This window comes from Eschrichtius robustus, chromosome 4, assembly GCF_028021215.1.
Source record: "Eschrichtius robustus isolate mEscRob2 chromosome 4, mEscRob2.pri, whole genome shotgun sequence".
NCBI lineage: Eukaryota > Metazoa > Chordata > Mammalia > Artiodactyla > Eschrichtiidae > Eschrichtius > Eschrichtius robustus.
The window spans coordinates 59,308,820-59,336,289 of record NC_090827.1 but is presented as its reverse complement, the minus strand read 5'-3'; the positions used below and the strand labels follow the sequence as shown (position 1 = coordinate 59,336,289).

Genomic DNA, 27,470 nt, shown 5'->3' with positions numbered 1-27,470 from the left:
TGCCACCATTGCAAGCCTAATGCCTAATCCATTGTGTGGTCTGTGGTTGACCCTTAGCGATTGTTGATTGAGTGAATGGATGATTGGGCTGGGTGTAGAAGTGTGCTCTGAGAGGCTCGACATGAAGCGTGTCCTGTATCAACGTCAGCAGTCTGAGGCAGTTCCGGGTCAAGGTGCAGTCTGGGTGGCAAGGGTGAGGGTGGGGAGCCCTCCAAAATCTGGTCTCATCATTTCTCTAGATCTAGGGACATTTGGGCTAGGGACAGAGAGGGGACCCATCTGAGCAGTAGCCTTCGGTAACTTTTGACTTTCTTCTGAAGAAGCTTTCCCTTTAAAGAAGCTTTGGTATTGTTTGTCACCTGCGTCAGAGGATTTTTAGGATTGTAGACTCTAAAGGCAATATGAAATGACAGAGAGAGCATGAAAGTTAGAGTTAGGGACGCTGACTTCATGTAGCTTACAGGTCCTGAACTCAAGCAAGTAACTATCCCTGTCTGAGGCTGTCTGTACATCTGTTAAGTGGGGATAAATAATACCTGCTGTACTTGCCCTTTAGCATTATTATGAGGGCCAAATGGACTAACGCACGGAAGGTACTTTCAAGCTATAATGGACAATATTAAAGTACGGAACTGTTATGTTTCCTTGGACACTAGGGAGAGGAGAGGGTGGGAGGGAAGAAAGACAGAGACCTCACTTTCTTAAGACGATTACATCACTTTCTACTGATACTGGTTTCCCAGAAATCTTGCTTCCTCCTCCAGGTATTTTTCCACGGTTGTTAGGGATCCCAAAGTAAACCCTGCCACCAGCATGAAGTCTTTTCACTGCCCAGATTTACTCCCAGGGTAGATAGCTCCACTGCCATTTCCTGACAAAGGTTTTCCTTTAAAAATATGGAGAAATTAGACTGAGACCCATTCTAGTAAGGAAGAAAAATAAGGCTAGTTTTACTTTTTCTGATGGTTAAAATAATAAATGTTAATTGTAAACAATTTGCAAGGTATAGAGAAAGAGAAGAAAAATATCACCCATAAGTCTATCACCCAGTAGTAACATTTTGGTACTTTTGCTGGTCTTTTGTCTTCATTAGTATCTTTTTGTCTCATATGAATGGAAAAAGGGTCATGTGGCAGAAATGCCAGGCAAGTGTGGATTGGCATGTGGCTGATGCCTAAGAAAAAAGTAAGCAAAGTCCCGGGACCCTCAGAGGCATTTCATGAGGGGTGGCATGGTCTCTGGCCAGACTTCTTTCTACTTGTTTTCTTTCTTTTTGCTTTCTTTATCTATAAAATGAGGATCATTGCTGTCTCAAATGATAAGATTAATGAATAACTTTTTAAAGCATGGTATCTGGTACGTACTCTGTGCCCAAGAAATGTAAGTTTCCTTTCTATTGGTAAGAAGTGAACACTGCCAGGCACTGTTCTAAGTGCGTTACACATATTAATTCATTCAAGCCTCACAACTATCCTTTGATGCAGGTGTTAAGATTATCCTTACTTTATAGAGGAGGAAACTGAGACACAAGAGGTTGAGTGACCTGCCCAAAGTCAAACACCTACTAGGCGACAGAGCCAGAATAGGAACCCAGGCATCTGGCTGCGGAATCTACATTGTTCATTCTACAGCCTGCTACTCACTAGAGTTGATTGAAGATCAGACTCAGTGTTTACGGCTAGGGCCAGATGCTCCAGTGGTAAAGATATCACCAGTTTAATATAAGCCCTTGCATGAGGGCCCTTGGTTTTCTTATGCGCTTGCCCTGGGCTAGCTATGTCATAGGGCCCAGTGGGTGGAGGGACTGAAGCCAAAAATAAATCCAGAGCAGATTAAATATTTAATAGGTAGGTTAAAAGATCTGGCTAATCATTTGGCTTTTTCCCCTACCCACCCTTTTCCAGTCTCCGTGCAAGGCTGGCATAGAGGTCACGGGCTTAAGATCTGGAGATAGTTAGGCTTGTGGTTTCAGAAAGAGTCAGAAATATGCTGAATGTCAATGGTAGAAATTGTACACTTGATCCATTTGGGAGGTTTCAGGGGAAATCAAGTGAGAAAAAGCATCAGCAAGGGGAGCAGGAGGTACAAACAGACACAGGGCCGAGACATACAAAGCACATCTGTGCATGGCTGAAGGGTTATGTATGGCCCCCCTGTAGTAACCACGCTGCCAGACCAAGGTGGGTGAGCAGGAAGAAGAGGTTTGTTTTTTTTTTTTAAGTTATTTTAATTAATTAATTAATTATTTATTTATTTATTTATTTATTTATTTATTTATTTATTTATTTATTTTTGGCTGTGTTGGGTCTTCGTTTCTGTGTGAGGGCTTTCTCTAGTTGCGGCGAGCGGGGGCCACTCTTCATCGCGGTGCGCGGGCCTCTCTTGTTGCGGAGCACAGGCTCCAGACGCGCAGGCTCAGTAGTTGTGGCTCACGGGCCTAGTTGCTCCGCGGCATGTGGGATCTTCCCAGACCAGGGCTCGAACCCGTGTCCCCTGCATTGGCAGGCGGATTCTCAACCACTGCGCCACCAGGGTAGCCCAAGAAGAGGTTTTTGAGGACAAGTAAAAGGCATGCCTGTGATGGAACGCACTGCATAGGATACAGGCCTGAGAGAGTGCAGTGTGAGCAGCTTCCTAGATGGCAAATAATGATCTAAAAAACAAGAAAGGAGGGCTTCCCTGGTGGCGCAGTGGTTGGGAATCCGCCTGCCAATGCAGGGGACACGGGTTCGAGCCCTGGTCCGGGAAGATCCCACATGCCGCGGAGCAACTGGGCCTGTGCGCCACAGCTGCTGAGCCTGTGCTCTAGAGCCCGTGAGCCACAACTGCTGAAGCCCACGCGCCTAGGGCCTGTGGTCTCTGGCAAGAGAAGCCGCCGCAATGAAAGCCCGCGCACAGCAACAAAGACCCAACGCAGCCATAAATAAATAAATAAAATTTAAAAAAAAAAAAAAACAAGAAAGGAGAGTAATGAAGGGACAGTGACCCGAAAGGTTAAGTCTAAATACATAGGTACTAAAAGGCCAGTAATAGGAACAAGGGGCTTTTAAAGAAAGGGCAATTCATTGAGAATGTCTGTGAAACCTTTGATAAATGCCCAGTCACCAGCAAACGAAGAACAGCTACGTTAGGCTAAGAACACAAATCTGAACCTAAGGGCAACGTTCTTAAAATCTTCCTCTGCACACTGAAGAAGCCGAGAATCCAGGCCCTCTCCGCCTCCCAGAGACTGAAGGGAAGAATGCTGGGGAGCCTGAGGTGATGATACTAGAGGCCTGCTAACAGGATGCAGAGATGATGGTGGGACCAGTTTCCTGCGTGATGGACACAGAGTGGCACAGAGAGAAACTAGAAACCTAGGAAACCACGAACACGACTTTTCATGAAGCAAATTATGAAAACGAATACGCGCGAGCACCCAGCCTAAATCCAAAGGAATTTCTCCAGAGGGCTCTGAGGACAACTTAGCCCTGTATAAATGCACTTCTGTCTGCTTAATCTCAAAAGGCATTCTGGCTCCTTCGAAACATAAGGCGGCAGAACTGCGCTGAGCTGCACCAACTGTTTGTCGAAGGGCTTGGCCAGTGGTCCCCCAACACTGCTCTCTACTCCACGAAAGCAGCTGTTGATGACAGGGACCAAGAGTTAGAGCCGAATTCTACTTTCACAAAGAAATCGACTCACAACCTTATGTAGAAAGTGACTGCAAGAAAAGAGATCCCTACCTTCCCCAAAACATGTATTGTAAACAATTTAATGCCTTTAAGAGTTGAAGGGCACAGAGCTCCACCTTGGATGCATTACACAATTATTCCCTTTACAATCAACTATGATTCATTCTATGAATCTGTGTTGTGTGCCTCCCATGACCCACCCACTGTCTCAGGCCCTGGGTATGTAGTGGTTTAAAAGCACAAAACTGAAGAAAAGTCAGCCATGGGCCCTGACCTTGTTGCACTTATTGTCCAGTACATACCGTGTGCAAATGAACATTTACATGCGGCTCCAGGTGCAACCAAGGGAAAGACCAGGTGCCGGGAAGAGACTCTCTGAGGTAGAGGAAGCCGTCTCTGAGGAGGTGATGTCCCACCCGGGACCAGAAGGCTGAGGAGGAGCCAGCCAGGCGGAGAATCGGGAGGAAGACTGTTCCAGGTGGAGGGAACCTCATGTGTGAAGTGGAGAGCTTGGCAGGCTTGGGGAGCCCGGGCCAGGCCAGTGAGGACAGGGCGAAGGAGAGGGGAGATGTTAAAGGGTGGGCAGGAGCCAGGTCACTGGAGACCTCACAGCCAAGTTAAGGAACTTGGAGTTCCTCCAGAGTGCATGGGGAAGCTACACAAGTTTTATTACTAGAGATGACATAATCCACTTACTTTATTTAAAGGTAGTGCCGGCTGCTGGGTAGGTGCTGGGTTGGTGGGGACAGGAATGGATGCGGCTGTCACGGAAGCTGTTCCTGGATAAAACACAACCAAAAGGACGAAACTGCTGATTCTGAGAACCAAGCTCTTCCTAAGGTTGTAACGGTCCATGCTAAGGAGATAGGAGCCCTCCTGCCCATCCCCATCTAAACGCAGTAGAAACCAGGAGCACAAGGGATCTGGAGAGACCACGATATCGGGCCCGGCCCAGCTCTGTATGTCTTTCTCTCCAGCTTCCCCGGACCCTCCCCAGTTTTCATGGTGCTCAAGAGAGCTACAGAAACAGGATGATCCAGAACTTTTTCTTCAATATTGGCTGAAACTCAGTTCAGAAAGCACTTAAGGACTCTATTAAAATACCAAATAGTAAAGCAGTCCGTATATATTCATGAATTATGAATAGTGAGGGCTGGGAAGATGAATGTACTCATCATAGAGAGTAGAAATACTTAGGTGGTTGGCGTGGCTCTTTTGTTTCTTAACTATCTGGCAAAGAAAGATGATACTGGGAGAGTGGATCACAATCTTTTTTTTAGCCCCCGTTAAATCTTCTCAAGTCAGCTCCGATTCCTGTGTCCTCACTCATAGTTTGTGATACTGAGACTGGAGAACAGCAAGAAACAATATTAAAAAGAGCCTTCAAAAACATCTCGTTAGTTTCGCCAACAAGATTCACTATGGAATTTCTTTTCATTAGAACGTGTGAATTTAAACATGTGTGTTTGTTGTCCAGGTTATTCCAGAAGGAGGTTATTCCAGAAAAGCAATGCTCTGGGTGCTGGTGATTCTTCCTGCATTCCTTGCAACCTGTTTCCTCCTTGGTGTTGTGCATTCTGACAGCCTACTCAGGAGCCAGCCCATCCAGGGTGGGGGGAGGTGAAGATTAGCAGGGAGGCTGTGCTGTGACTTAGCCTGGGGGCCGCCGTCAGCAGCAATCAACCCCAACCCTGGTTTCATGAACCCTCACACCCAGTTGTTAACGTCAGCTGGTCCCCTGGAGGGCATCGCTGGGGGTGCTCTTCTCTGCCAGGGTTGAAAAGGATCATGCACTGAAAATCCTTAAGAAGATAACACAGTCTCATGTTCTTGCTTCCATCTCCTTCCCATTTGCCTGCTCTTCCTGCCAGCCCTTCACTCCAACAGCTTTCACCCTGGACTTTCCGTCCCTTGGTGCCTCCCAGAGAGGGGGGAGGGGGTAAGGAAAGAGAAAAGGGCTCAGCCATTGTACAGAAAGGACAGAGCCAGCAATTGTGGTTTAGGCAAAAAAAAAAAAAAAAACAAATGAGGAAGTTATTAAATGCCACAGTGTTTTTTTTGAAAGCTCAGGCCTGGTCTTTATTGCTTTTCCCCAGCAGACAACGTCAGGGTCTAGAGGAGAGCTGGAAAGGCAAGCTTGCTGTCGGAATGGATTCTACCAATGGGTGGTCTTGGATATGCTGTGTATGTCTGTGTCATCTTTATGTTCATGTGACGATGAGATACCTTTGAGTATACTTTCCACCTCAGCTTAAGCCAGATGGCCATTGGGGTTGGTGCCGCTGAGGGTTGTAGAAATCCTAATTGGAGACCACATGATGAATTCTGCAAAAGGCTCTGACATGCTAACTCTGGACAAAACTCTTTTTGCTGCTATTTCCAGCATAAATTAGGTCTTTTTAATTGTGTCTATTTTACATGACATCTTAGCTGAAAGGAGCTCTAAAATGAAGGTACTGTTGAAGACAGTAATGAAAATGATTCGTTAATTAAGCACATACCCCATGTGTAGGCACTATGCTAGACAGTTAATAGACATTATCTAGAAACTTTATAGCAACTCTGCAGGATACATATAATAACAGGAGCTGATTTGCTGAGGGCCGAATATGTACCAGACTCTATCCTAAGTGCTTTATCTGAATTAGTTTATTTAAGTGTCTCAACAACCCTATGAAAGCCATTGGTCCTTTGCACCCATTTCAGAGACGTGAGAACAGGCACAGAGAGGACAAGGTCACCGAGCTGGTCAGAGCGTAAGGCCAGGACTCTGGCTCACAGACTCCAGGGCCAGGCTTCTACACTGTGTGCTCTGCCTCTTATTCTCACATTCCCGATAAGGAGCCTGGGGCTCAGTGTTTGCATTCCCAATGTCATTCAGCTCACGAGTGACAGAACCTCAACCAGGTCTTCAGACTTCAAGTCTAGGGGAATAGTGAATATACTCAAAGCCAGGAATCTTAAATTTGGTGAGAAAAGTAATGTCACAAAGGAGGTAATGATGCTTAGGTAAAACTAAGGATGAAAAGTTTAGCTTAGAAGTAGAAACTCCCTGCTGACTGCCTGGTCATCTCCCTCCCTGTCCTGAAATACAAAGAGATCAACACCATTCATAATCCCACCCCTTCTCAGCCAAGTCCTATGCAGAGGAGAAACAGTAGGCGTTTGCGCCTTCTCCAGATGCCTGCTTACAGGACGTGGTGCAGGGGCTACCAGTTGGCTCTCAAAGACAGACACGAAAACACACCACTGGTACCCAGTGTGGCAAACCCTCCTCGGAACCTGATGCAGGGGACACAGTCTGATCAAGAGGAGGCCTTGAAGGTGCAGTCAGGGTGTTTGGAAATCCAGGAGCCAAGACTCTCCTCCGGAGAAGAAATACATCTGTTCCCATGGTGGGACGCCTTGGGCGCTCGGGGCTTAACATTTTTCTCTGCCTGCCTGGGAGTATGGAGGGAAAGAGCTATGGGAATGGTGTTAGGGAGTGGGCGGTGGGGGGGGGGGGTGGTTAAATGGACACACAGAAGGCTTGCCTGCAGCACAGTGGAATCTAAACAATCTGAAGTAGCTCGGCCTCAAGGGTTGGCATGTGCTCCTGAGCTGCCACCCACTGAACGGAGCGAGGGCTGCTGCACTGGAGGATCGCTCTCCTTCCAGCGAAACCGAGACAGGAGGCCGCGGGGACTTGTCTCAGGGAACCACCACCTTGGACAGTTTGCTTCAGTGAGGCCAGTTTTTCACTTACTTACCAATGGCTACTGAGTTATAGGAGGGTTCATCTTCATAACAGTCAATATATATTTCTTTCCCCCTTGGCTGGAAAAATCTGGTGTTCTAAGATTGGGTAGTGCACGTTATTGCTTCACAGAAACACATATAGGAGAGGATGAAGACTCCCGGTAGCGCATTTGCCTTCCTTCGGGCAGAGCGCCTAGGTGGGTGCAGGCTTAGACCTCTACGCTCAGCTGTGCTGCTCTCCTCTAAACCCAGGGTTAATTCTCATGCATTTTCCAGGTTGGATTCATTCGTGCCCCTGCCCACGAACACCATCATGCTCAACTTCCTGTTTTCCTATTTTTGCCAGAGATGCGTGTGCAGACCCGGACCCTGCAGATACAGGCACCTCTGAGTCCTTCAGCCCAGGGCACCTGACCTCTGACCCCCAGCACAGGAAAGCAGTATGGTCAGGAGGGGTTAAACTTCGGCTGAAGCACAGGTAAGAGGCACGGAGGGCTGCGCTGAGCGGTTCGGAAGAGGGGCTTGGCTGCTGGAAGAGGGAATTGGGGGCAAGGCTGGTCAAGAACACAGACGAGTGAGAGAGCTGAGGAGGGGCGGAACAAGGAGGTCAGATGGAAGCTCGGGGTTCAGAAGGATAACCACCCGAATGACAGTTTTCAAACTAGGTTCAGAAGAAGCATCAAGTTCCTGGGAGGTAATCTGGGGGTCCCTCAAATAATTTGATGCAAATATCTTTTTTAAAATACATTCACAACTGTATTTAAAGCTATAATTAAAAACACTAAAAGAGCTACACCAACATCTTACACTTTGGAAATGACTAATGCGTTACATTGTACAACAAGATTGATTCATCTCTGAACTGATATTCACTGAACACGTCTTACCTCTAGTTGAGGAATGTCCTGAGATTACAGAGTTGGTCTAAGAAAAATTTGCAGTTACTTATCTGTGCTTTCTATGTGCTAGGGCTTTGCCTACCTCATCAAATTCTCACACCAGTGCTGTGAGGTTTGCACTAGTGTAAAGGCATCTCGTTAGGAGGCGGTGGATTCAAATCCAGGCAGTTTGAGCTCACAGCCCCTCCACTCTATCGCCTCAGCAATCAGCGTAACAGAACCTACTTCCTAGGACAACTGTGGGAATTCAATGAGATAAGGTATTCGGCACTTAGCACAGAGCCCGCTCGTGGGGAACAAGAAATAAATGTCAGGTGAAGTAAACATTAGGTGGTGGTGTGATGATGTCCTGGTCATCGTTCTCATCAAACCTTTCATCACTGTCACGTAGGTCTGTGTGCCAGCATGAAAGGCAGTATAATATAGTGAGTAAGATGGGGTGGGGGGGAATCTGTGGAATCAGCCTACCTAGAATTCAAATCTTGATTCTGCCACTTAATAGATAACTGCAGGCAAGTTATTTAAACTTTGTTTCCAATCTATAAAATGAGTTTAATAACTAATCTACCCCAAGGAGTTGCTGAAAGGATTGAAAATGCTAATATACATAAAACACTTAGAGTGGTACCTGGCCCATCGTAAGCGCTCAGTAGATGTTGGTTATCACTGCTGTGAATTATCCTGATTTCAGTGTGGGGGGCGTGGCTCTTTCATGTAGACACGTGGGCTTGGATTAGAAATAAATAAACATTATAAACTTAGATTTATGCAATTACCCATGTTTATGGATATGCAAATATACATTAAAGTATTTGTTATATTTCCTATAATCCAACAACACTTGTATATGGTGTCTACATTAAGATTCTTTGTAAGGTTTTCTTTGAAAAAAGGATTCAAAAGAAGTTTGAACATACCAACTGAGGACAGGCTGAGATTTGCAGAAGGCTCCATCTACAAGAGAAGCAGCTGGCAAAAGGTTGCTCCAGGGACAGCCTGAAGGAGAAGAATCCCCAAGGTTACTGCTATTCCTTTCAGCCTCCTAGGATCTTCAAAATGTAGAGGGTCAGAGCCTTTTATTTAACAAGACTCCACTGAGGTGTGTAGATTAATGTAGCATCAGTGCCAAAGTACTTTAGGCCAGAAAGTCGTAGTTAGGAAGTTACTGCCCTGGCCTGGGTGGGCAATGATCGAGACTTGCACTTAGCAGGTGGTGATGGGACAAGAGATGAGACAGATTTGGTTTGAATTTAGGAGACAGATCAAGAGCAGGTGAGGGTGGGAGAAGGGAGATTAAAGTGTGTGACTGCTTAGTTTCAGCCATGGGGCACTGGGGTAATTGTGGGACCATTCGCCAGAAGGCAGGGAGAGCTGAGACTAGGTGGGGCTAAGAGCGTGAAGAGTGGAATCACACAGACCTTGATTTGAGCTTGAAACAATTGAAATATTTCATAAAACAATCCTTAACAGTTGGATGAAACAAATGAACCTCAACGTATGTCCAGTTGGCATCCTAACCATGCAGAGATTGTCGTTATAACCATGAAGCGATTACCTTTAACACAAGCTGGGGTTGCCCTCATCAGCGTGGTCAAGACTGGCTCATGATGCTGTGTCTGTATGAAGGGAGACTGTAAGGGAGCACATAGGCAAGCAATTTCCTTTTGAAAAAGTCATGACCTGGATGTTGCATACATCACGCCCGTTCATATCCTATTGGCTGGAATTTTTACTCTACTTATACTCTAAGAATTTTACTTGTGTGTGTCTTGTCTCCAAAAGTATATCATAAGCCCCTACAATAGTCCACCTCATAACTCTTCCCTATCCTCTAAGGTCTCTGCAACCCAAGTTTTACTAATGTTGGACTGAGCTTGGAAATTGGTGTGGTTCTCATCCAATTTATTCAGACCCCAAATCCTGCCTGTTTTGTTTTTTACTTTTTATTTTGAAATAATTTTAGACTCACAGAAAAGCTGTGAAAATAGTACAGAGATTTCCCATCCACCCATCACTCACCTTTCTCTAATGTTAACATCTTTGAAAACCATAGCGTAAATATTAAAACTAAGAAATTAGCATTGGTGTAATACTATCAACTACAGACTCTAAGGCTTTATAGACTTTATTCAGAGTTCACCTTTTTTCCCCCCTGCTAATGTCCTTTTTCCATTCCAGGATCCTACATTGTATTTAATTGTCATGTTTCCTTAGCCTCCTCTAATCTGTGATACTTCCTCAGTCTTTCCTTGTCTTTTATGACCTTGACACTTTTGAAGAGTATGGGCCAGTTATTTTGTTGAATGCCTTCTATTTCAGTTTGTCTGATACTATCTCATGGTTGGATTGAGGTTGAGCATTTTTGGCAAGAATACCAAAGAAGTGATGTGTCCTTCTTAGTGTGTCCTCTCCCGAGTTACATGGTGTCGATATGTTTTACTACTGGTGATGTTAACCTTGATTACCTGGGTAAGGTGAAGTTGCCAGGTTTCCTCACTGTAAAGTTATTGTTTGTCTCCTTGTAAACGAATACATATCTTGGGGGGCAGATAGCTTTGAGGCTATACAAATATTCTGTTTTTCCTCAAACTTTCTCCCACTGATTTTAGCATCTATCAACAGATATTGTCTGTGACAATTATTACTGTAATGTTCTAAAGGTGAGTCTGTATTTCCTTCATTCCTTCCACATTTATTTATTTATTTATTTATTTTTAATTTATTTTACATATTTATTTTTTGGCTGCGTTGGGTCTTCGTTGCTGCACGCGGGCTCTCTAGTTGCGGTGAGCGGGGGCTACTCTTTGTTGCGGTGCGCGGGCTTCTCATTGCGGTGGCTTCTCTTGTTGTGGAGCATGGGCTCTAGGCGCACGGGCTTCAGTAGTTGTGGCTCGCGGACTTTAGAGTGCAGGCTCAGTAGTTGTGGCGCACAGGCTTAGTTGCTGCACGGCATGTGGGATCTTCCCAGGCCAGGGCTTGAACCCGTGTCCCCTGTGTTGGCAGGCGGATTCTTAACCACTGTGTCACCAGGGAAACCCCCACATTTATTAATTGGAAGTCTTCTGTAAGGAAGAGCTGTCTCTTTCCTCCACTTATTTATTTATCCTTACTATTTATACCAGTAAGGACTCCTTCCTATTATTTTATCCTGTGGGTTATAATCCAATACTGTTATTTATTTTATTGCTCGAATTGTTCCAGCTTTGGCCGTTGAGAATTCTTTCAAGCTGGCTGTGGTCTAAGTCCTGTTTTGAAATATGGGAAGGGGTGAGGTGCTGATGTCTTCAGACAGAGCAGACATGATGTGCTTATCATCTTAGGAGTCTCACAGGTGTTGAGGTGGAAGGTTAGTAGTGGGCACTGAGCAAGTCTAATTCATGACAGGTCACAGAAGCCGACACCGATTTTGAAATTGAAAAGGGCTGGGATCACCTCATGAGCTAATTCCAAGTCCAATGGGTCATGGGTATGTGTAGCTCCTTTTTCATGGAGAAAATAGCCAGAAAGGATTTTCTCACTTATTTATAAGAAAAAGGAAAGAGCAAAAGGAAGAAACACCCCTCCACCCTTACTCCAGGTATATACAGAGACCAGCCGAACCACCAAGGTAAAGAGAGAGAGAAGCTCTTAGTGGTCCAGGGCTTAATATTCACACACATCCAATCCCACCTTTCCTTTTTTGCTTGGATCCCTGAGTTCTCTCTTGTCTGACTTGTCAATAGGAGTCCTATGATCTAACTTATCTCGGCAGAACTTCTCCCTAAAATCTGTCAAGCCTCAGGCTAGGGTAGTTCAATGAGTTAGTTCAAGAGACAAAATGTTCCAGCTTAAAACTCAAGATTTTCCAAGCCAGTGCTTTCCTCCATGAACATCCTGACCCTTCCTCATCCTCCACCACCAGTCACCACCATCACTATAATGACCATCTCATCTAATCAGTAAGCACTTACCATACATGGTGATATGTGCTCTGTAAAGTAAGTTGAGATGAATGGGTCATAGAAGCTCAGGCTTTGACTCTTCATTCATCCTTATTTGGGCAGCAAGGTTAGCAGCTGGCACTTGCACTTCCATTGGCAGTGAGTTCTGTCCCCGTCCTCCTGACTTCGTGAGCTCAGGACAGTGTGTCTCAGGAAGCCTCCGTGGATGTTGGTGTAGGACCTCTTTCAGTAGCCTCCAAAGTGTGGGAAGCTTAAAGCAATCAACACGCATTTTTGCACGTGAAGGAGGGTGCAGGTTTAGCAGAGAAGATCAATGAAAACGGAAACTTCCTGATTGCAGTTTGATGCATTTTATCAGCAGATGATTTTCCTTCCTTCCCTCCTCCTCCTGCCCACAGAATAGAATTCTGGCATTCCCAAGCTGTGTGCTATTGTCTAAGCTGCTGGTTCTTCTCAGGGAAAGTTACTAAGGGTCACTCTCTCTTCTTCCCTCTTAGAGAGCAGGAATTGAATTTTAATGGGCAATCTACAGAGGTGGCTAGGAATGAGTCCCTCCCACTTGCACGGAGCTTAGTGAGTTCCAGGCGGTTCAGGCTGTCTGATGGGAGTTGCATGGAATCGTTGAGAAACCTTTGCAGTCCAGGGAGGAAAAGAAAGAGCAGTTAACAGGATGAAATGGCTTTTTATCCCACTCCTGAATATGACATGCAGTTGGCCAGAGGGTTGTTATCTAGGATGATTCTCTTTGCCACAAGGTAAGCCCACTATTATGTTAGAATGAGTCTTGCATTGCAGGATTCTCAACTGATAAGTCTTTCACAGGTATCTTTCTGATGTTGTGCTATATCTATTTATAAAGAAAAATTAATAATCAACCACATATTAAATTTAAGCCCATTTCTCTAAATTGTCATGAAAATTCTCATTATTTGAGCACCTCGGGTAATTCAGTGTGCTATTAGTATTTCTGTGTGGGAATTTTCAATCATTTTCTCTCCTATATATACAGTCACCGTATTTCTTATGATGTACGTATTTAGAGTGGCTTTTTATCTCATTCAGATTAGCAGTTGCTTTTTGGTGTGTACTTCATGGTTTTGCTTCCCCATTTCCCCAGGGAATTTCAAATAAACAATTTCTTTTACTCACAAGGAATGGCTACTTATCTATGTACTAGTAGCCAAGTTCTCTATTCTCATTGCCAACGTTTGTATAAAGAAAAGGAACCTGCAAGTGTAGTCTCAATATTAAAGAAAAGGTGCGGTCTTCTCATCTAACTTTGAGTTTACATGAAAAGAAGTGTGTATTGAGATTGCTGGGTGTACAGTATTTACCTCCATCACAGTTGAAGGTTTAAATACTTGATTATCTTTTCCCTTATTCACAATAATTTGAATTCAGCTTTCATCCTTATACAATCTTTGATTTGAAATTTTTGTTCAGAGCTATGCTTAATGCCAATGTTTTCATCCCTAGATGCTTTTACTTAAAAGGAAATATGATATGGCAAAGAACAGGTGGCTGCACCAGTAGTGGTAATGTTCTGGATCTCCAGGTGACTTGAATATTTATTTTATTATTACGGGCATTCATTTTGTTATTATACCATGTAAAAGGTAAAAAAGAAAATATGAACTGCTTAGATTATAAAACACATATATAAAGAGAGGCATCCAGGGCTGGTTTTTCAAGTTTTATTTGGCATCCTTTCACTTGAAGGTGAATAAGAGAGAGCATCCCTCTGAGTTTTATTATTTTCTCCCCAACAGTGTCAGGTTATGTGTGAATGGTGGTGGTGGTTAAACTCCTCCTTGTTGTGAAATTTATTATGGAAATGCCGGCAGGTAGGAATTGAGGGGCTGGAGCAAGTGTTCATAAAGTTGTCATCCACTTTGCCTTAAAACCTTCACTATTCTTTTCATTCGGGTCTTTTCTGGTATGATTTTAAAATATGGATTCTTCTTTTGACCATTGTTTAAGGTCCCCATCTAAAATTAATGCTTTCTGTCCTTTTGTTTTTTTCTGTTGTTGTTGTTGCCTTTAACTTCTCATTTGCAGCCTCTTCCTCTAAATGAGGAGAAAGTGAAATAGAGAAGAGAAAAACACGATACAACGCATGGCTTACTCCAAAAGAGAATTCAGTGTCTTTAGTGTTAGAAGTTTGGGGAGCATTTATTTGTTTTTGTTGAATGGGATGGTGTTTAGAAAAAAGCACTACCAAAAGGTAAGGCTTCGGCCTCACACACAAAAACTTTTCGTTACCGTTTTGGCAAATGAAATTTAACTTATACCTTAGCATTGCATAAAAGTTAATTAGCTTGATTTTGAAATATCTTGGTTGGTATGTGGTGTAAAGGGTATCCTTTAAACCCTCAGAGGGGACAATCTTCTGTGGGATTACCCGCGGAGGAGGAGGGTGCCCAGCTGTAGTGGTGGGTACCCTGCCCCTCCTGCCCTCAGCCCTGCAGCCCCCTGGGTGCAGGGGAAGAGCCCTAAGCACCTTCATCGTGTCCTGCTGAGCCGCTCCCCATTTGCCCAACAGGGGTCCTCTGGGAGAGCCTCCAAACAATTCTGGGACACACACAGCGTTTCTAGTTCTCTGTAACTATCTCATCCTCTCTGAGGTCCATGAGCATATATTTGTGGATGTCTGCGTGTGTCTCTGTGTGGAAGATAAAAACAAACAGCATGAAAGTGATTTCTCTTTCAGCCCTGGCAACATATTCTATGACACAGAGTAGAGTAGAGTAGAGTAGTAGAGGAGAAAAATTTTAAATCATAATATCCGATATCTCAAGAAATCAGTAAACACCAGTCCCTCCTTCCTTCCTCCAACAAATACAATGCCCAGTTGCAAATTGAGAGTTGACAAGAAGAAACTGTGGATAATTAGCGCTTATGCTAGTCTATGTATGCTGTGCGATTCTATTGTAATTGAATTTGAAAGTCAAAGAAAAACAAACATGAATGCTGTTACAGAGCAAAGATGTTATAGTGTTTGTGTCAATTTCTGCCATGACATATAGGCAAATGTTGAAGTGTGGGGAGGAGAGCTGACTATCCTGATTACTCTGTAGATGTCAGAGTTGAGAGGAAGAGGGAAGAAAGGGGGGCATATTGAGAAAAAAGACATTTCAACATCATCACCCATTGGTGGCTAAGTGAAAAACACCCACCCCCATGGCTGTGCCCTCTTTTTTATGGTAATAGTTCTGTGTGATCATGAATCAAATTTAATCTTTAAAAAATGTTTCAAGATGGAGGGTGAGGAGGAGATAATCTAGTAGTGAAATGATGTCGGAGTAGGTGTGGAGGAATGGGGTAAAGTATCTTACAAGAAAAGGTTTTTTGGGTTTTTTTTACCTTTTATGCAAATTTTAGATGTTAGAGTCTTAGGTCGTCTGTCTGTTAGCCGACTTCACTCTTACTTGTGATTCAGTTGCCAAAGCCAAAAGTCCCCAGGGCATATTATCAAGATGTGACCTTTGAAAGAACTTCTCTTTCCAGACAGGACTGTGTGTTGCCATGGGGTTACATTACTTAATGCATACCTTTCTACCCACTGAACCACTTTTTAAAGACACAGGTGTTAGGCAATTATAAAAGCCTCGGAAATGTTTGCTTGTTAGATTTTTCTGTGAATCCAACAAGTCAAGAGTATAGCCTTGAGGAGCCCAGTAGTCATAGAAACTAGAGGTTAGGGATGCTGAAAAGGGCCAAAGGATATCTCAAAAGCAATGTCTTTGCCAACTGTGTGCTAAGGGACAATTACACCTTTTTTTACATTTTGGAAGATAATGGGTGTTTTCAACCCTAAAAGTTCTTGAGAGCTTGTCTCTCTTCTGTGAACATGTAGAAAACACATCTCAACGTAGGGTGATTTTTTTGTTTATTCCAGAGAGAGTTTCATCTGGATCTATGAATGGAACAGTGCTATGAGTACAGCCCAGTGCATCTTAACTTGGTCTTAGTTTTCAGTGGCTGTATATTTTTATCATCAGTGTTTGGGGCACATAATTTTCCTATAAACAGGAAATGCCTAGAAAGGCATTGTGTTCAAATATGAATCATTTATTCTTCTATACTAAAGAAGGTGTAATTATAATCCCCCCCTAAGAATCACTTGCACAATGACATTTAATTATTCATGTTAAGTTTGTTTCCCCTTTAAAGCATGAAAGGGGCAACTTAGCAATAACTTAGCAATAACTACCAAAATTGCAAGTGCATTTTAGTTTGAGCCAGCAGTTCCACTTCTAGGAATTTCTGCAGATATGTGGACACAGACAGAAACCAGTGTGTAGACATGGTTATTCATTGAAGCATTATTTGTAATAACAAAAGACTGGAAATCAAAAAGTGTCTACAAAAAAGGGTCTGGTTGAAGAAATATGTTATATGCACACGATGGAATACCAGGCAGCTAAAAGGGGGAAAAAAAAAAGCTATGAGGAAGCTCTGTAAGTACTGATATAGAATGATCTCCAGTAGATGTTGTTAAGTTCACAAAAACAAGGGGTAGAACACCACATAGCTTTCCTTTTGTGAAGCGGGTGAAAAGAGATATGTTCATATTTGCCTATACTTGCATAACAAAGCACTGGAAAACATATATAAGAAATTAACCACAGAGGTTTGCTGTAGGGGGAAGAGAAATGGGTGGAGAGGGCTGGGAAGGAGAGTAAGACTTCTTAATGGCTTTGATCTTTTTTTTTTAAACTATGTGAATTAATTACCTATTCAAAACAATACCTGAAGTAAATATGGGGAAAATATTAAGATTTGATAAGTTTTGGTAATGAGTACACATTAGTGTTTTTTGTATTCACTTGAGTGCATTTATGTATGTTTGAAGTATTTCATAACTTTTTAAAAGATGAGGAAAAATAGGAAAAAAAATAACAGTGATACACAAAAGAGCCTTAAGAAATGTGTTTTATCCCCTGCTAAGCACAAAGTGTTCAGTAATTATATCATGAAGACTCTCAACCCAAATCCATGATATGTTAATTCTGATAGACCTGATTTACAGAATACATTGATACTAGTGTTTTTTCTTTCTTTTTTGGGGGGAGTGGGTAAGACTAGAATCTTGTTATGATGGACTTTGTTGTCTATTATAGCGTTGTGTACTAAACAAATGATGGCAGATGGGGGTTAGTGAGTGGATTAAGAAACATGATGTTTTATTTGGTAGTGCTGGTATTGAGTGTATTTGGTATTTTTACATGTTCAACTCATGTCCAGTTGATAACTAGCATGGTTTATAAAGTTAGTGCACCCAGAAGAGCCCAAGCAAAGTCTCAATCATAACCGTTCATCAAAGAACAGCATCAACAAAAAAATTAACTCCAACTCTTAGAATTTCTTATTATCCAAGTTGTGGTTGTCACCTTCTCCATTTATCCAAAGCATACCGATGCTTCAAGGTCATCCAAAGTCCCACTCTACTACCAGGCCTTTGGGCCAACTTCAGACCCCATTCTTGATCACTGGCAGCAAGGGAGCTTTTTGGTGCTTAAACCAAAATCCTCAGGAGCTAGCATGGCCCAGTATGATCTCATGACTTTCCTACCATCTGCTCTTCATTCCCAAGGCTCTGGCTACAGTCTGTTCTGCTTCTTGAAATCCTCAAATTTATTCCTGCCTCAAGGCCTTTGTGTTTCTGTGTTGTTTCTGCGTGAAATACTCTCTGCCCCCAGCTCTTTGCAAGGTTGATTCCTTCTTATCATTTAGATCTGGTTCGGATGTTAGTCTCTCAAAGAGGCTGTCTCTGATCCAAAGCAGGATCCTCCGTCACACTCTCACATTACCCAGTTCTATTTCCTTCAGAGCCCATATAACTACATGACAATTCCCTGTTTATTTGCTTACTTGTTAATTGTCTGTCTCTCTACTCTGCCCACCTCACCTCTTTTATACTGCTCATTGCTCAGAAGTTAAGAACACAGGCTCCGGGGACAGATGCCTGAGTTTATATATCAGCTCTGCTCCTCACAACCCTTGTGACTGTGGATGGGTTGCTTAGTCTCTCTTGATTACCTCATTTTCTCATTAATGGTCCTATATCATAAAGATACAGTATAAAGGTTAAGTGAGAAACTGTGTGTCAAGTGCCTGGAATGATGCTTGGCACTCAGTAGGCACTCAGATATTTTTCGAGTGAATGAGTAATACTCTGATACTCTTTAATACTTTTTCTTGCATCTGAGGCTCCCCAACAAGATTATAAACTCTTGAGGGCATCTGTGACCTCCCAGAGCTCCAGTTGGGTAGAAGGCACATAGTAGGTGATCAGTGAATACTGCTCGAAAGACGTGAACTGCTTTATTGTAGATTTCTCCAAAATATGCTTTCATTCCCGAATCTCTCTGTGTGTTAGGGCAAAATCATCTAAGAAGGACATCGTGTCACTTGCTAGTTCCAGTTTCATCAGCCTACCCGTCCCACGCAATTAAGCTTCCTTGTTTGTGGTTAGGAATGCAACAAAAGGGCTTTGTTTGAATTAACATGCACACACAAAACTTAGTTGGCTCAATTTTAAAACTAAATCGTCTTCTGACTCTTATTGATGTGCTCATGATGTAATATGCTTTAGGAAAATATTTCCTTATCTTCTTTAAGATCAGAGTGATCCTAAGATGTAAAAGCATGCTGTGCTCTTTAGGAATGCTTATTAAATTATTTGCATCATTGAAAAAGTCAATAAACAGCTGTTTGACTTTTTTGGTTATCTCCAGGTACAGTGAATTATATTTTCAAAATGAGAGGCTATTTTTAAAATACTTGGCTTTTTAATAGGTAACACATGTACATAGTACATAATTCAAAAGTTAGAAAAGGAAATACAGTGAAAAATAAGTTTTCCTCCCCAGAGGCAGTCATTGGTTCTAGTTTCTCAAGTATTCTTCCAGAAATACTCTTTACGTTAATAAACGTAAGTGATTATGTATGTTTTTCCCCACATACAGCAGTATACTGTACGCACAGTTCTGTATCTTACAATTGTCCTTTAACCATATATTTTGGAGATATGTCCATATCCATATGTATAGAACTACTCAGTTCTTTTAATGGCCACATACATATTCCATTGTGTGGAGGTACCACACTGACTTAACTGGTCTGCTACTGATGAGTATTTAGGTTGTGTTTCAATCTTTTGACAGATATGTTATTTTAAAATTATTTTGCTGAATGTTGCCAAGCTGCTCTTTATTCAGGCTGCACTGATTTACACACCCACCCTGTTCCAGCAAGGTCTGAGAGTCGGTGGGCTATATTTTGGTCATCTTTTTCATTGTTCTTTTTCCTCATTTCATCACTTAATTGTACATATTGGAAGAATCTTATAAAACAAAGATTTATCTCTGAAACCTCCCAACATACATTCTGCATCCAAAAGAAAGGGGTATGTTTTTCAGAGCCTACTGATTTTCTTGTTTCACAGGCACCCTGTTCTTAATGTATCAATATTACACCTGGGATGAAATCTACCCCAGGACAAAGAGTTAACCTCTGCAATCTACTCCAGAGAAGCAGCTCCCCAAGTTGTGTGTCCTGTCTTGGCATTGCAAGTCTTGGGCACTTACTTTATCTTTACTGTAAGAATTATTTCTTTATGATTTATTATTTATTAGAGGAATACTTCATCTGGTCTCCCCACCAGAATGTAAGCTCCTTAAGGGCAGAGACCATATCTTAGTTATTAAATCTTTTAAGTATCTCTAATCAGTTTCAACTCTTCAGTCCCCATCTGTCATGCCCCTTGAGCCCCATCCACCGCATGAAGCCCCTCACTTTTCCCTCTTTGGGCTTCCTAATGAAGATAGAGGACAGTGGGTGTGAAGTCCCTCCAGCTGTCCTCCCACCCACTCCCTTTCATACGAGCATCAACATCTTACCTCCTCCTTTCTTCTCATTTACTTCAGTGGACCTGCCTTTACTCCTACATAAGGTCGTGCCCTCCACGTGTGCTCTAGAATCCCATCCTTGCCTACTTCCTCATGAGTCTTAAGGAGCGTCAGCCTCTCTTCGTCCTGTGTCTTGGGCTGTGTGCACTCGCTGTGTCCTACAGATTTGCTCATACTTCTCATTATTTAACACAAAACAGCAAGAACAAATCCTTTTCCCTCCCTGGCCCCCTCTAGCCTCCTAGCTACCACCTTCTTTCTCCCCTTTAGAGCCAAGGTCTTGAAAGAATGATCTGCCCTTGCTGTCTCCATTTTATCTCTCATTCACCTCTTACCCCATCCTAATCAGGCCTCTGCCCCGTCATTCCATTGCAAAGACTCATCAGTCATCAAATCCAGTGGACGTGCATCTACCCACATCACACTAACCTCTCGGTAGCAGTTGGAATGATTGACAGTTCCTCCTCCTTGTTCTCCCCGCTAGGATGCTGTGAAACTCCCATACTCTCCTAATTTTCCTCCTACTTCTCTGAAAGCCTCTTGTTGGACTCTCCCCAACCCCGTTCCACCCCCAAACTGTGATAGTTCTCAGAGGCCCATCCTTAAAGTACTTCCTCTCTGTCTCCTATGCACTCTCCCCAAGCAGCTTATCTTTTCTCAAAGGACATGTGTTTTGTGACTCCTCAGTGTGTATGTGCAGCCCAGACTCCAGTCCTGTGGGCCCCACTGCTTCCTGTGCGCCACTGCAGTCCCACAGGTCCCCACATTGCACTCCCCAAGTGAGCCATCAGCCTCCCCGCTCTGTTTCCCTCCTTCCTCCCTCCGCTCCCGCCCCTCCATCTCATAGTTCTTACCATTCTGTGAAGACTGTCCTTCCTCCTTGACTATACTCTCTTCTACACCAACCACATCCAAGTGCTCACCAGGCTGGGAATTTCGCCTCCTCAGTGGTTCTTAGATCTGTCATCCCTTTAAGTTCACTGCCCCTGTCTTAGTGCCGGCTCTTTATTATCTCTTACCCTGGCCAATACGATAGCCTCCGATCTTGTCTCTCTCAAATGTATTCTCGTTATTGGCAATATCTTCCTGAAACTCAAATTTGAACATGGCCCTCCTTGGCTAAGGTTCTTCGGTGGCCTCCAAACCCGTAGGATACTGTTCACACCCTTCAGTGAGACCTGGACCCTCCTAGCTCTTCACCTTCATCTGCTGCCTTCCTCTCTCACTCGTCATCTCCTCTCCACCTACTTAAGTTGCTTGTACCGTGTTCTTCTGCATTTCCATGCATTTGTCACGCTGTTTCTTCTACCTGGATGTCCTTCCCTTCCGTTTGCCGCCCCCTGCCATCTGGAGAAATCTTTCATGGTTTCATGTTTTCGGTGACTGCCTCTTCTGAGTTCACTGAGCACCTTGAACGGGTCTCGATTACGGAACCCATCTCAGTGTCTTATAGCGGTTTACTTGGCTGTCTCTTCTACTGTACTGTGAATTATTGGGGTCTGGTGATACTTTGTTCTTCTTTGGATCCCCAGTGCCAGCATAGTGGCTGCCATGTAGAAAGTCTCTATGGATGCCTTTGAATGAATGGGAAGGAAATTGAAGAAAGGTCTGGATAGCTTACATTTAAAAGGGAGCCTTGCTATTGTTTTTAAAGCACAAAGGGAATTTTTTTTTCACTTAACCTAGATGAAACAGCGTATCTCCATTGTCCTCTGCACAGCCCCCTTTTATACTTCAGAGTCTGATTCAGAACTTTCAGCAAGGTGTCTGATCCTTCATGAAGGAGACTGATATTAAGCCTAGGTAGCTACATTCTGTCAGTACTTCAGGGCACCTCCTCTCTTCTCTCCATTGAGATTTCAGTCTAGAAATCCCTGAAGTTGTTGGTAAACATTATCTCACTTTTCTGCCAAAAATAAAGTTCAGCCACTCTCTCTTGACTCTGACCTTCTATAATAGTATAATCCTCCTTACCAAATTCATCCTTCAGTATTGCAGTCTGAAGAACACCCACTTTTCCCCTTTGGCTTTGTCAGTTCTTTGTGTTATAAGGGCAGGATGTTTAAAGGTGAAGTCATTGACTTGCAAAATGAGAAACTGTTTTGGAGAGCATCTTGTTGTTTTATACTCCACAGATCAGAGTGTGTTAACACCAGGGTAGCTGGTAGTTTTTATGTAGTTCTTACCAAGATATTAAAATAATAGCATTTATCCAGCATCAGGATATCACAGAGAACTTCAAAATCCCCAGAAAGTTCCTTGGGAGGTGGGCAGGAATTATTGCTCCCATATTTATATATGGATAAGTAGTGCAAAGAAAGACCAAGGCAACTCCATGTGCCTTAAATTTATAAAGCATAAAATGTTAACATGTAGGAAAGCTAGGTGAAGGTTATGTGGGATTTTTTCCCCAGCTTTATTGAGATATAATTGATACATAACACTGCAAGTTTAAGGTGTAGAACATCTTGATTTGGTACATTTATAAATTGCAAAATGATTACCACCACTGTATTAGGTGCCAGCTCTATCCAGTCACATAGTGACCATTTCTGTCTTAGTTGGTGAGAACATTTAAAATCTGTTCCTTTAGCAACATTCAAGTATGTATATGATACGAAATTAGCTATAATCACCATGCTGTACATTAGATCCCCGGAACTTGTTAATCTTTATAACTTGAAGTTTGTACCCTTTGACTGAAATCTCCCCATTTCCTCCACCCCCTCAACCCCTGATAACCACCACTCTATTCTGTTTTTCTGAGTTTGTCCTTTTTAGATGCTACATAGAAGTGAAATCATTCAGTATTTGTCTTTCTCTGTCTGGCTTATTTCACTTAGCATAATGCATCCAAGTTGTTGCAAATGGCACGATTTCCTTCTTTCCCATGGCTGAATAATATTCCATTGTATGTATATATGGCATCTTCTTTATCCATTCATCCACTGACACTTAGGTTGTTTCTATATCTTGGCTATTGTGAGTAATGCTGCAGTGAACATGGGAGTGCAGCTATATCTTTAAGATCCTGATTTCAGTTTTCTTTGGATATATGCCCAGAAGTAGGATTGCTGGATCATACTGGTAGTTCTATTTTTAATTTTTTTAAGGAAACTCCATACTGTTTTCCATAGTGGCTGTACCAGTTTGCACTCTCACCAACAGTGCACTAGGGTTTATTCAGAAATTCTTTAAACTAAGTTTGCAATATTTTTATGTAACTGAAATCATGTCAAAATGAAAAGGAAAATAAACATATTAATACAGCAGGAAGAAAAACAATGGTTCCTAAGAGAAGTGAGCAGTAAGCTCCATTTTCCAGTATTTACTTGATTGTTTTCCGTCTCTGAGGATACAGCAGTCTCTGCTTCCAAGTCCGTAAACCTCATTGGTGAAGAGATCAGCTGAGATTGCTCCTAACGCTGGGGGTCCCTCTCCTGTGTCTCCCCAGGCGCAGTGAACCTTCGGGCCGACCTCATTCTTGGCATTCAACCAAATTTGGGGAGAACCAACCCGATGCCAGCATGATGCAGATATCTCAGGGCACGATTGGCACTCCTTGGCCCCAGAGCTACCATTCCAGGTAAGTGGTCACAGCTGAGACCCAGGGGCTTCGTACTTTCAAATGTCCTGTTCCCAGAAAAGATTGTTTTCTTATACTTACCTTGAGTATTAAGTCTCTCTACCCACTATCCTCATCCTCTTAAAACCCCTAACGTGTGTACGAGTCATCTTCATATCCTGGGCTAGACTGGCATGAAGGGAGGACAGGATTATTTCGAACACTGACTGGTCATTTGAGATATTTATGGGGCCTATGGATTCTCAGTCAGACATTTCTCAATTACACGTTATAGCACTATACTAGAAAACCTGACAACTCCCTCCGTCAGTGCTTAACGTCCTTTCTTCAAATATGTATCTGGTTTTTTTTAAAATTAATTTTTATTGGAGTATAGTTGCTTTATAATGTTGTGTTAGTTTCTACTGTACAGCAAAGTGAATCAGCTCTACGTATATACATATCCCCTCTTTTTTGGATTTCCTTCCCATTTAGGTCACCACAGAGCATTGAGTAGAGTTCCCTGTGCTATTCAGTAGATTCTCATTAGTTATCTATTTTATACATAGTACGTATGTATGTCAATCCCCATCTCCCAATTCCTCCCACCACCCCCCCTTCCTCCTTGGTATGCATATGTTTGTCCTCTATGTCTGTGTCTATTTCTGCTTTACAAATAAGATCATCTATACCATTTTTTTAGATTCCACATATATGCATTAGTATACGGTATTTGTTTTTCTCTTTCTGACTTGCTTCACTCTGTATGACAGTCTCTAAGTCCATCCACGTCTCTACAAACGACCCAGTTTCGTTCCTTTTTATGGCTGAGTAATATTCTACTGTATATATGTACCACATCTTCTTTATCCATTCCTCTGTATCGGATTTTTATCTGAATGATTTTATTCAGTATTTGAACTCCCCAGTTGGTTTTTCTCCTTCTGTTAAAGCCAGTTATCCAGCTTAGCTCCAATCGAAGCAGTTAACACACCGAGGACTGCTCAGTGTATACATTATCTCGTGTGGTCCTTCATATACACCCTTGAAACAGATACAGTGTTCTTAACTCCATTTCGCAGGACAGGACATTGAAGCTGGAAAGATGGCTTTGTCCAAGGTCAAACATCTGATCAGTACCCAAGTCAAGACTCAAATTCAAGCTAGGTTTCAAAGCCGTTGCGTGTAACCTCCTATACTTCCTCTACACTAGTTATACTAGTTATTCTTCCTCTGCTTTTCTAGTCACTCTATCAGTCAAGGTCCAGTCAGGGAAAAGCAGAGCCATCACGGGTGTTACAGGAGAAGGGATTTAGTATGGTAATCAGACCTTACACAATTGAAGGGGACTGGGGAGAAGGGAGCCAAGCCTGACCACCCACTTAGTTCTTTATATTAAAGAACTAAGTCAGGACGCCCCTACGTTTACTACAGACTTGGAGCCATGCAAATTGGAATTCATCTTCTGACCCCAGGGAGGCAGGCTGTGTCACTTACCACTTTTTTGGAAGCACTTGGATATAGGTTATGGTAGGGAGGTAGGCAAGTCAAGGTAATATGGGTCCCACATACAAATGAGATGCAAGTGCTTGTCTGTATCAGGGAGTGGAGGGTGTTTCTGGAAGGATTACTTAACTACCAGGCGGTGGGGACGCATTTGGCGAGGACTCAGAACCCCTAACACTCATGTCTGGTCAAATCAAGGGCCAAATCCTAGAGCTCTGACTGGTGGGCATGGCTCCCAGCACATTAGGATACTTTCCTGGTTACCCTCCTTGTGACAGACACTCCTCTCCCTTGCCCGTGTCCCTCCCAATAACCCTGAAAGAATTTCTTCTCACCATCTGAGCCATGTGTGCTCCGGGAACAGAGCTGCTAGCAGAGCCCACGCCCCATGCAGGCACAGTGCTTTGCTCTGTGGGCACAGCGGTGTTGAAGGCCTTTAGAAGGTTAGATGCAGGGGCCTAACAGTGTGAAGGAAGGACAGCACGATGGTGAGCTACTTGGGCTTTTAAGTGAGACCTCAGTTTAAATCTCAACTTGACCGCCTACTGCGTGAGCTTGAGCAAATCACTTCACCTTTTTGATCTTGGTTTCCTTGTCTGTAAAATGAAATTCATAATACAGATCTCATTGGCTCGTAGTGAGGATTAAGCAAAATAACACATGCAAAACATTTAGCGTAGTTCCTGAAACACAGTGAGCACTCAGTAACTATGAAAACTAATTATAATAATTAGGCTGAAGACTTGTCAGAGGTACAGTGAAACCTAGTATTGGACTAGGTTAATGGCATAAACCAGCACACACTTATAAAATGCAGGAGTGTATTAACAGGGTACCCCTAAACAGTGGGGCCCTTTGGAGCCTCCTAACGGCTAGCCTTAGGAGGCCCTAAATCTGAAGTCATACTGTGACCTAAAATACAAGCTTGTCCAAAGGCAGAAATAAGACGACTGCAATCAGTGCTTAGAATAACTGCTCACAGTAACTGTGGTGAGCTCCAAGAGGCCTCAGGAGAATGATGGCGCTGGCATCAGAAGTGCAGTATTCTGAAGGTTCTGCTTCTCTACCTGCTGTTTCCTCCTCATCCCAACCTCCAGAGGCAGGTGGATCTTGTACTGTACCGACCAGTCTGCCCTCTAATTCAAGCTTCAGAACAGCCTCCCGCCGACACAATGACTGTCGGCACAAAAGCTCTGTGGAGGAAGAGAGGGAGAAAGGGAAGCTCGGGTTACCCAGCTCCTACTGCAGCCCAAAGCATCCTGTGGTCTGTTCATTCCATGCCTCGGGCTTGCAGCTCCGAGTTCTGCTCAGAGGGTCAGCCCTTGGCAGCTGTAGACGGAGAAGCTCTCCTGGCACGTTTCTGAGGAACACAGTGGCATCTAGTGGTCTGGTGGTCGACATCCCTCTGACAGCCTTCTGACAGTTCCAGAAACCAGGAATATTACGTAGTCTCAGTCCTAAATGTGTGGATCTGCTTCTCGTTAAGAAGCAGGAGAAGGAGGGCGCTCTAGGGGTGGGGAAGGGCAGGAGTGAGGAGAGAGGGAGAGAGAAGTTGAGAGAGGCTGGAGACATGTAATTTTCACTGCCTGCAAGCTGGCTTGGATCTGGAATTCCACTGAAATTGTATTTCAGCCTCTTTCTGTCAGATCCTTGTCACTGCCTTTTTGCTGTCATACAGAAATCTCACAATGGTCCTAAAGTATTAGGACTTCTAAAGTCCTATGTACTTCAGAAGAAACCTTGAAAAGTCGTGTGGCCTGGTCCCCTCCTAAGAGGCTGAAATAACAGTATCAAAATACTAAAGAACCAGTATGTGTTCATTGATTCACTCCTTCAGCAAATATGTGTGGAATACCCACTACGTCTCAGATGATTTCTGATTATTGAGGGTACAAGACTGAACAAGACATAAAAAGCCCCCAACCTGCTGTATTTATTGTTTCCCCAGGTGTGTTCCTTGGAATAATAATCCATTAGATACTCCTTGGGAAAAAGTTTCTAGGGTCACATAAGTTTAGAAAACACTGCTTAGTATATTTTCCTTTAAGAACATCACATGAGCAAGTTTATTAATGACTCAGGAGTCTTAAAGTAATTACAATTATTTAAATCATCTAGCCCAGTATTTTCCAAACATATTTGGTCACCTAAGCAATTAATATTCTGGGAGTACACTTTAGGAAATGTTTGCATACACTTGTGCTTTTTGCTGTGGTTTAAGTATTTAGAAAATA

The 27,470-nt window shown here is 43.1% G+C and overlaps 1 protein-coding gene across 3 annotated transcripts in view; it reads left to right on the top strand.

The window, feature by feature from the left end:
• Window positions 1-27,470, top strand: part of SHROOM3 (shroom family member 3) — a 122,719-nt gene that overhangs the window by 56,233 nt on the left and 39,016 nt on the right. For all 3 annotated transcript variants that reach the window (XM_068542800.1, XM_068542799.1, XM_068542798.1), the window contains exons 2-3: window positions 7,759-7,890; window positions 23,620-23,751. In XM_068542800.1, the coding sequence (XP_068398901.1) occupies window positions 23,693-23,751 (59 nt within the window). In that variant the 5' untranslated portion in view covers window positions 7,759-7,890; window positions 23,620-23,692. The remainder of the gene's footprint in view (window positions 1-7,758; window positions 7,891-23,619; window positions 23,752-27,470) is intronic.